This window comes from Cydia pomonella, chromosome 24, assembly GCF_033807575.1.
Source record: "Cydia pomonella isolate Wapato2018A chromosome 24, ilCydPomo1, whole genome shotgun sequence".
Taxonomy (NCBI): Eukaryota; Metazoa; Arthropoda; class Insecta; order Lepidoptera; family Tortricidae; genus Cydia; species Cydia pomonella.
Genome location: NC_084726.1, coordinates 11,160,050 through 11,170,797, shown reverse-complemented (window position 1 = coordinate 11,170,797; position 10,748 = coordinate 11,160,050). Strand labels below are relative to the sequence as shown.

Genomic DNA, 10,748 nt, shown 5'->3' with positions numbered 1-10,748 from the left:
CTTTAAGTATACGATTGTTAAAATTAATCGTAAATGGACATTAAGGTATCGTCATCATTAAAAACGAATTATCTGGCTAAATAATAGAATTGGAATCAATTTAATACGCTCAAATGATTTCAGAGTTGTCATAAACTGGATTGTGCGCATTTTGACGGCCAGCCGTAAAGATGAAATCTGTAATCATCTTAATTTTCTCCCATGTAAGTAGAGGGCACGCGGTATCCCCACGCTGGTCGCTTGCCCAATGCGAGTAAAGTTGGGGACTTCTTATACTCCTTTGAATTTTTCTGGTTTACTTACGGTAATTTCCTTCACCGAAAACCTAGTGATGAATATCAAATATTATTATATACTTTATTTCAGGTATTACTAATTGCCGCTTTGCCCTTTTTTAAAACGGGCAAATACGATTGGTTTTGGAAGAAAGGTTCGTAAAAACGCGGGTTATTCCTGTGTGTAAATTTTTCATATTACTATTTATATGTTTCCGTACCCAAAGGGTCAAACGGGACCCTATTACTGAGACTTCGCTGTCCGTCCCGCCGTCCGTCTGTCACCAGGCTGTATCTCATGAACCGTGATAGCTAGACAGTTAAAATCTTCTCAGATGATGTATTTATGTTGCCGCTATAACAACAAATACATAAAAACAAAATAAAATAAATATTTAAGGGGGCTCCCATACAAAAAACATTTTTTTTTTGCCGTTTTTATAAATAATGGTACGGAACCCTTCGTGCGCGAGTCCGACTCGCACTTGGCCGTTTTTTTGTAATATAGCCAACTAGTGAGTACACCTCGCAGCGTAAAAGATGTACAGTTAGCAAAGTTATTAGCTTAGCATTTCTACATGCAAACATGTATGTAGGTGTGCTAAGCAAATGGTTTTGCTGATGACTGTACATAAAAATACTTGAGTCATTATCACAATGAACTCGCAAGTTCCACCTTAGACACTTGAGGGAAGTATAGTACGGTCACGTCTGAAAATATCGATATAAAGAAATCTCACGTGTATTTTTTCATAGTGAAGGAAACCAAGAAAAAATATCTACCACATAATTTTTCCCGGTTTCGTTATAAAAACTTAAATATTAAAAACTCAAAATTATTTAAAAAAACGATAACGATTTCAAAAAACTTTGTATGACATTTTAGGCTCTAAATGCGGTCAAGAATAAATAAATAAATAAATAAATATTATAGGACATTATTACACAATTTGACTAAGTCCCACAGTAAGCTCAATAAGGCTTGTGTTGAGGGTACTTGGACAACGATATATATAATATATAAATACTTAAATACATAGAAAACACCCATGACTCAGGAACAAATATCCATGCTCATCACACGAATAAATGCCCTTACCAGGATTTGAGCCCGGGACCATCGGCTTCGTAGGCAGGGTCACTACCCACTAGGCCAGACCGGTCGTCGTGACATCATGGTGACGTGCAAATTGAATGTCATCGAAGCCTGGTTACTTTTAAAAAATCGTATCTCATTCAAGTGTGACATTTTATTTTCTTTATAATCAGCGGTAATAACGGTTAAAGAGGTTTAATCTTTGTTAATTGTGTTGTACTGTATCTTTGTGTTGTTGGGTATCCATGATTGTAGATGCTCAAAATTTTCTTTACCAAAAAGTTAAATAACAGAAAAGAAGCGTGGTTGTTTTACTTAATATGATGGTGAACGATTCATTAACTTTTACTGATTGTGTAGGCTGTAGTCCTGCTCACGTCTCATGAATAACTCTGTATACCTATGTTATATATTAACACTAAAATTCGCATTTCATAATATCTCCTATTGGGAGCGTGCACGACTGTCACGCAACCTAGTGTCCGCAATTCTAGGGGAAAACGTCAATTCACTACATCTTATAAAACTACTCCAAAACTAAAAACTACTGAACGGATTTTCATACGACTTTCATCTATCAATAGAGTGATTCTTGAGGAAGGCTTAAGTATATAACTTGTTAAGGTTTTGTGTAAATTGTTTGAAATATAACGATGTTGTCGGAAAAAATCACGCTGGCTAGGATCTTTAATCGAAAACGCTGCCTAATCCGTTTGAGCTATAACAACACAATGTATGGTGGGGTTGTTTCTCATACATAGGTCTACAAAAAAGTCCACGATGTGAAATGTCTATCTTTTAAGGATAACTTACTACATCCATTCTTAACTTCTAGAAAAAGATCACGTAATATGTGGCATTTGCAAAGCTATTTACATGGATACATTATTAACAATTATCAAAATAAATACGTTAGTTATATTAAGCATTTCATACAGATTACAATGGTCCCTTACACCACACAATTTAAATGAATATTTCAGGAGTAATCGTAAATCAAAGTTTCATTTCGAGCCATATAATTGTACGAAATGTTAAAGACGCTATCCGCAGTTAGTTCAAATTTTTACCACCTTATGCGCTGGGATCGCTTTACTTACCCCCACCACGCACTTCGCACGGTCCCAATACTCAAATTTATTTACGTAGGTATAATAGAAAATTATCTCTTTTTATAAAACTGCTACTCAATTTCTCCAAAATATCAAACGCACAACGTTAATATTCATGTTTCACTTCTGCCAGCACTCCTGGAGTGCAACCCGTTGTTTTTTTTTTATTGTGATTGTTTTTCGAGTATTGCTCAAATTTATAAAAAAACACAGCGACCTAGCCAAGGTGACAAGCGCTATCACTACGACAACGAAACGCTTTGTGTCTCTGTCACTCTTCCATATTAGTGAGACAGTGACAGTTGCGTTTCGATCGCTACGGAGCGTAAGCGATTAGCAAGTTGGCTACGCGGCGTGGTCAATAATTCTTTACTTTTTATTTCAGATTTCGAGGATAATACAAAACACGACAATGACCGTAAATTCAGATTATTTATATTATTGTTAACTAAGTAATTAATGTATAGGTTACTTTGAAGATACACTAATAATGTCTGCCTACATAATGTATGAACATTGTCCCTAAATATAGTAGGTTTAATAATATGACTAAGATGCAGTGGGTTTTTGTTTTGAACCAAGAGAGTTTTGAAAATTTTTAGGGTTCCGTGCCCAAAGATTAAAACGGGACCCTATTACTAAGACTCCGCTGTCACTCAAGACAGTAATTTTTTCCACATTTAAAGGCCTATGCGTCAAAATGGCCCAAAAACCAACAGTGATGAGAGATATCTTATTTAATAAGTATTTTTAACTACTATATTTCATTTTATGGACACCAAGTTGAATTCCACAGCTGAATTGAAATAATAAAGTTTTCATCGAGAAGTGCGAAATACACTGGTTCCTTCGATCGGTCATATTATTTGCTGCGCGCCACTCATCCGGCCGGCGCGGTGCGCGAAATTCTGCTCTGCAGCAATTCATTTACTTATTTGGGCTCTATTGTCTAGGTAATAAGGGTGACGACATTTTGATTGAAATACCAATATCTCAGTTCTGCAATGGAATTCCGCTTGGTGCCCATGCAACAAATGAAGTACATATAAATACCTATGACCGAAATCGAAAAAATCGAAAATCGAAACGTTTATTCTGTAAATAGGCTTAAGCTAGCACTTTCACATGTCATCTTATAACTATATATATATTCTATTTTAACATAAATGCATCCTTATCTTCTAAGAATTCCTTAAAAGTATAATAAGCTTTTTGTAAAAGCTGTCGTTTCACAATTGACTTGAATTTATTCATTGACAATTTCGTTAAGTTAGATGGTAACTTATTATAAAAGCGCACACTGTTCCCCATAAACGACATATTATTTACTCTATTTAAACGGAATCTTGGAATCACCAATTTATTTTTATTTCTAGTATTATAATTGTGTATGTCACTATTCAATTTAAACATTTCAATATTTTTTCTTACATACATTATATTTTCGTAAATATATTGGGAAGCAACAGTGAGAATATTGATTTCTTTAAATTTCTCTTTAAGAGACACTCTTGTGCCTATATTATATATGTTACGTACAGCACGTTTCTGTAAAACAAAGATTGAATTAATGTCAGCGGCTTTGCCCCATAATAAAATGCCGTAAGACATGACGCTATGGAAATATCCAAAATACACCAGCCGTGCTGTCTCAACATCTGTAAGTTGACGGATCCTTTTAACTGCGTATGCTGCTGAACTTAGTCTACTTGCCAGTGTAGAAATGTGCGTTCCCCACTGTAATTTTGAATCCAAGGATAAGCCTAGAAAAACAGCTTCATCTTCAAAATCTAATATTTCGTCTTTTAAAACAACCTGTGCGTCACTCGTGTGCTGGACATTAGGTAAAGAAAATCTAACACATTTCGTTTTCTTGGCATTGAGAAGTAAATTATTAGTAGTAAACCAATCAACTACAGAGGACAATACATCATTTATTTCACTTAAATCACTCTGTTTCCTTTTTACTTTAAATATAATAGATGTGTCATCAGCAAAGAGAACCAACTTATGCTTTTCATTAACTATATAAGGCAAATCATTAATATAAACGAGAAACAAGAATGGGCCAAGAATAGATCCTTGGGGGACGCCCATTGAAGTAATAGACCCCGACGACTTAGTTTTATTTATGTCTACTTTCTGAATTCTGTTTATAAGATAGGACCAGATGAGATCAAGAGCCTTGCACTTCACGCCATAGTGGTTTAACTTGCGAATAAGAGTGTCATGATCAACACAGTCGAAGGCCTTCGACAGATCGCAAAACACGCCTATTGCATCTAGTTGTTGTTCCCATGCTTCAAATATGTGTTTGATTAAGGTGGTGCCTGCATCTGTCGTTGACCTGCCCCGTGTAAATCCAAACTGATCTTTATAGAATAGTTTATTAACGTTAAAATGTGATAGTAATGACCTCTCAGTTCTGTTGGTTTTTCGACCAGGCTCGTTGCCAATGGTCCAAATTACTAAGCTTAATATACCATAGTTCGTGGACGTTTCTGATAATTACAACATTAATTCAACAGCGATTAAAGAATTCTTCCGGAGGAGCACCACACGTCGCCCTCATGAAGCTGTCACAGAGCAACCAGATTACGACCATACTGCCGATTCTGATTATTCCACACAAGACGGTAATATTTCTGTAACCACAATTACTCTTTTGCTTCCCCGTAGTTGATCAACAAACTAACTTACAGTCAATCTATGCTAACTTTTCATCGGCTTGAACAGAACAAAGTGAGGGCAGTCCCTCACTAATTTTTTCATAGGAATTTGACATTTATGACAACATTACTTACTTTGTGATTGCAAATGTCCCACTTTTCCCACACACAAATTGCCATTTGGTATAAATTCTAATATCGTCAGGTGACAAGCAAATTTCACTAAGTTAACTTTTGGAGTGGAAACGTTAGGGTTATGGGGGCCCAGCGCCCGGCGTTTTTATAAGGGTTTAACGTCGCATTTGGTGGATGCCACGGATGACCAAAGGGCTGGTCAGTATTTTGCCCAAAGAATTAGCATCGCAGTTCAACGGCGAAATGCGGTCAGCCTGGTGAGAACACTGCCTGTTGGAAGGCAGTTAGAAGGTGCTTTTTATTTGTAGCGTTTTTTTTATGTATACTTTTAGAGTAAGTTGACGAAGCCTGTTGCAGATTTTACCGTTGTATTGTTTTGTGACGAAGCCTGATTATGAGTTTATGTTCACCTGACGAAGCCTGCGTCGCGGATATAAAATTATGGTTTCTTAAGAAATTATGTTTAATGAAACTCACTAATAACTAAAAAATAATTAAACTAAAATGAATAAAATCTAATTGCAGTAGTAATATGGTTCATTATGGCTATGGACTTGTGGTGGTAATTAGTGAGTTTTGCTTGTCACCTGACGATATGGCCTTGCTGGGTGTTTTTTTTATGATTGGGTTTTGTTTATAGGTAGGTAAGTTTATTCTTAGTGTTTTGTTATGTAGTTTTAATACATTTAAATAAGTTAGTATATAAGTATATATATATTTATTATTTAAGACAATTTACGTTCAACTCATATTGTTGTATCTTTGTAAAATAATTTTAAAATAAAGGTAGAAATTCACAAATACAAATTATTACAGATCTTACAGCTGAACCAGATTATTATACCACAGAGGAATATAGAACAGAACCAGATTATAATCCAGACGAAACTTCATACGGACCAGCTGATTATAACACAGAAGAACCAGATACAGAACCCGATTATTATAACACAGGGGAACCTGTGACAGAACCCGAGTATTATATCACAGAGGCCCCTACAGAACCCGAGTATTATAACACAGAGGGACCTACCGAACCCGAGTATGAAACCACAGTAGAACCTTCAACGGAACCAGAAGACACAATAGAAAATGACAAAATACGAAACAATGCGTATTATGAAAAACGCAAAAGTAACTATACTTTAAAAGTAGCTATAGCCCATTGGAATGTTAGATTTCACTTTATGAAATTTAAGATATTTAATCATATCTAAAAGAATATTATCATAAACATATACTGACTTACATTATTGAAGAAGATTATATTGTGATGTCACTTATTAGCATTTCATAGGGCTAATAATATATAAGACTTTTACTGTATGTATTTTAGGCAAAGTTATATAGTTCTTTTAACGCAAACTCTAATTTATTTGCTAACGTCGTAAAAAAGAACTTTTAGAGTCCGTCTAAACTAACTTTGCACTAACTTGAACTGAACTAAGAGAGAAGTGTCATCATAAACATATTTTAATAGAAATTAGGCTTTAATAAAGATATTATCACAGTTTATCATGCAAATGTCGCAGAGTTAGCTTGGTCTGACACTATATATGAATGTTAACTGTATATTAAATATACTTTTTGAACAATATCCAAGAAATAAGCACCAGATAATTACTAGAAAAACGTAGATAGCAGTATAAATCGAAGTAAGTTGCCCATGACGTCATTTCCTCTGCTTTTCTTTGTCCTTCATATAAGAACATTTTCAGAAAAATGTGAACCCTGTACTTTTTTTAAAGCCACCAAATTTTGGATGACTTCTTCTCAGAATTACGAACACTATCGATTTAAGCAATAAAAAAAGTGTCCCACTTTTAATTGTCAGTTTTGTAACGCAGTAAACCATTCGTGTTGTATGGACCATTACAAAACTGACTAATAAATTTTGTATGGAAAATTAAGGATGGTTAAGGAAAAATGCGCACATTTTTTTCTGAAAACCCCCATAAGTTCCGTAGTGGTTAATCTTTTTGGCAATTCGATTATAGTTATGCGATATACTTTTATAAATTAAGTCCCCGGCAAGCTCGGCTGAATTTCACCTTCCCATACAAACGGAGTTACGTTCTGATTTTGAAACTACGTATTGGATTATAATGAAACGTTACACATACAATGACATGAGGTAGGTATGTTTAGGACTGAAATAAGTTTATATTGCTCCATCTTATAAAAGAAACGAAATAGAGCGAAACAAGTTTTGTATGAAAATCTTAAATTCGCTGTATTTTTAGTGTTCCGAACCCAAAGGGTCAAACGGGACCCTATTACTGAGACTCCGGAGTCCGTCCGTCCGTCCGTCTGTCACCAGGCTGTATCTCATGAACTTTGATAGTTAGCCAGTAGAAATATCTACAGATTATGTATTTCTGTTGCCGCTATAACAACAAATACTAAAAACAAAATAAAATAAATATTTCTTTCCAATCTCGAGGTTCTCATCCAATCACCGAAGTTAAGCAACGACGGGCGGGGTCAGTACTTGGATGGGTGACCGTTTTTATAGATAATGGTACGGAACCCTTCCTGTGCGAGTCCGACTCGCACTTGGCCGGTTTTTTTAACTATCTAAGGGCCAGTTGCACCAACCACATTTAGCGGCCTGATCAACGTCAGACAGCAGTGAGGTATGAAACATCCCATACAATAAAATTTAGCGAACGCTTTAACGGTGACAGACGGTTTGGTGCAACCGACCCTTAAGCTATATAAACTAATTACAGGACTAGATATACCTTATCCTATTTTAAGTACAAAGTTTCAGAGCAATCTAGCAAGTCGTTTTAAAATGAAAGCGTAACTATAACTCTGGTGTTGCAAGCGTCCATAGGCTACGGTGACTGCTTACCATTAGGCGGACAGTGTGCTTGTGTGTCACCGACGTGGTATTTAAAACAAAACTACGTTTGTATAGAGCACCGACATGCTGGGGATTCTTAAGATACCTATATGTACTTCTGGTCTCCCGCGATACAGGCCTAGCCTAGTGCGGGGACTCCTGGAAACTCTGTTGTCAATCTAGTTATGCACCAACTCTTAAAAACAACCGCTGTATACTTTTTCTGTGTCCTTTCTTGTGCAATAAACATATTTTTTTTTTATCTTTTTATCTTATCTTTACCTAATTTCTATTTGACATTTTCAGAACAGGCCCTAAGCTGTGAAGGCAACGAACAAGTTACGTTTAAGTTGGATGAAATTGGCAAACCAACCTGTCAGTTATGTACGTGTAACGGCGAAGGAATCTTACTATGCTCCAGAATCTCGTGCTCGGACACTGGTTTAGATGTTGGGGAACATCATGAAAAATTGTTGCACAACTCTGATAGCACGGTCAGTCTGATCCTGCGCGGTAAGTTGCAATTTCTAACTTGAAATTTTTAGAATATTCTGTCAAACAAAGTTTCGCTAGTTAGTCATAACATTTTTGAGAAATTCTTCAGAAAAATATACCTCTTGATTTATATCCCTACCCAACAGTTTATTGCGGTTTGATATTTGAATCGCTCATTACTTTGCTTAAGTTTTTATTAATTTTGCTTCGCTAGTAATGTACGTAATTTCATCATCATCACAGGCCTTTGCGTCTATTGCAGCCGATTTAAGCATTGCTGTTTAGACAACGGGTTTGGTAACTGTGGAGGCCGATGCGCGAGCGGCACGACCTCCCACATTTTTGGCAGAGAAAGCCACCTGAGGTTCCAGTCCCGGTTTGCTTTCTGTAATAAACCAGGCTTGGTCGCATAGCCTTCTCCTCTCCACAACACGCTTGCATCACAGTCTTCAGCTAAGGTTTCCCAGGCACGGTGGTCGATTTCAAATGCTGACATGTTTTGCTTAACACAGTCTTTAAAGCGCAGCATCGGTCTTCCAACGTTCCTTTTAGCATACGCAACTGCACCAAGCAAGACACGTCGAGGTATTCTAGAGGGTTTCATCCGGTGCACATGCCCCAGCAACCGTAAGCGTCTCTGTTTGAGACGAGCGGCAAGAGTGGGCAGCTGCGCTTTTTCAAGAACCCTTTGATTTGTCACTTACTTTGTTTTTGTACGTGTTATGCTAACTTGCGTTGTTTTTAAATGTGCTACGCTTTTTACGATGTTCCGAATGTCCTGGTAAAAGTCATTTCCGAATCTTGACGTACTTCTCGTGCAAATTTAGTGTCGTTGGACTCTACTTATGTTTCGGCCTCTTAATAAATATATTATTCTACTTAACAGAATACGCGACTGACTGTAAGCCAGGGACAACCGTACAAGCTTCACAGTGTACTTGCTCCTGCGTCCTTCCGAGCGTTATGTCTTGCCCGAAGGACTGTTTCTCTGCGGACACCGACGACGTTACCGTCCCTAGTGACATCATAGAAAGTTACGGGATAACAATGATTGAGGAAGAAGAAGAAGTGTTTGATGGTGTCCACGGAAAGCATTAAAGCATAAAATACGATCGACTAGATATGTGCGCACAATCTGCAATTAAATTGGTTTGTGTCCGTCTACGGTCGTTTTATTTTTAACTACCCTAGTTATACGTATACAATATACGGTTAGGAGGTTTTCTTCTAATAAAATGGGAGATTTGGACTGGAATACAATGGTAACCAAACTCTGAATTTTAGGGGCAAATCAAAGTGAAACTGTTATGGACACGAGGGCTTCATCGGCAATGAAAATGATCTACGAGCAATTGTTTATTAAAAACCAGACACATTTTGGTAAGGGCATTTATTTGTGTGATGGGCACGAATATTTGTTACCGAGTCATGGGTGTTTTCCATGTATTTAAGAGCCCATCAACGTGCTCACTAGCGCCACTGGAAAATAATTGTGACTATTTTAATTTTACGATACATATTTAAAAAAGGGGGCCGCTACGTACTGTATTTTGTATTTAAGTACCTTCTGAATACATCAAACTAGTTTCTATGTTGCTGGATTCGTCGATCTATGAACTCAAAACAAAAACGGCCGTTTTAACTTTGGACGCCTAGATTGACGAATCCAGCAACGTAAAAACTATTCTGATGTATTCAAAAGGTACTTAAATACTACATACAGAGGCCCCCTTTTTTTAAATAACTATCGTTAAATTTAAATAATCACAATTATTTAGCAGTGGCGCTAGTGAGCACGTTGATGGACTCTTAAGTTTTTATATATTATACGCATATATCGTTATCTAAGTACTCACAACACAAGCCTTATTGAGCTTACTGTGGGACTTGGTCAATTTGTGTAATAATGTCCTATAATATTTTTTTTGGGGCTTCTACAGGGAACCATTATAACGGTTAGCAAAGACCATACTTAGCTTAAACACAAACAAGAATGGAACAGTTTGATGGGTCTAAAGCACTAAAAAACCCTTCATGAACAGAGTAATGTGGCTGGATCAAAAAAGATTTGGAAATTTAGCAAATTCCAGATCCAAATTATAACAGAGATGTTTATGT

At 36.6% G+C, this 10,748-nt stretch overlaps 1 protein-coding gene across 1 annotated transcript; it reads left to right on the top strand.

Annotated features, from left to right (window-relative positions):
- Positions 1–111: 111 nt before the first annotated feature.
- Positions 112–9,792, top strand: LOC133530909 (uncharacterized). The gene is made up of 7 exons (XM_061868986.1): positions 112–203; positions 367–430; positions 2,869–2,901; positions 5,012–5,119; positions 6,104–6,421; positions 8,442–8,648; positions 9,517–9,792. The coding sequence occupies exons 1-7, from the start codon at positions 171–173 to the stop codon at positions 9,726–9,728; spliced, it is 975 nt and encodes a 324-aa protein (XP_061724970.1). The 5' UTR covers positions 112–170; the 3' UTR covers positions 9,729–9,792.
- The last annotated feature ends 956 nt before the right edge of the window (positions 9,793–10,748 follow it).

What these genes read in the sequence shown, in the direction of transcription:
- LOC133530909 (XM_061868986.1), top strand. Translation starts at nt 171, where the DNA reads ATGAAATCTGTAATCATCTTAATTTTCTCCCAT. An exon ending in CGATTGGTTTTGGAAGAAAG is followed by an intron (nt 431 to 2,868) that starts GTTCGTAAAAAC and finishes TTTTTATTTCAG; the next exon opens with ATTTCGAGGATAATACAAAA. An exon ending in GTATTATGAAAAACGCAAAA is followed by an intron (nt 6,422 to 8,441) that starts GTAACTATACTT and finishes TGACATTTTCAG; the next exon opens with AACAGGCCCTAAGCTGTGAA.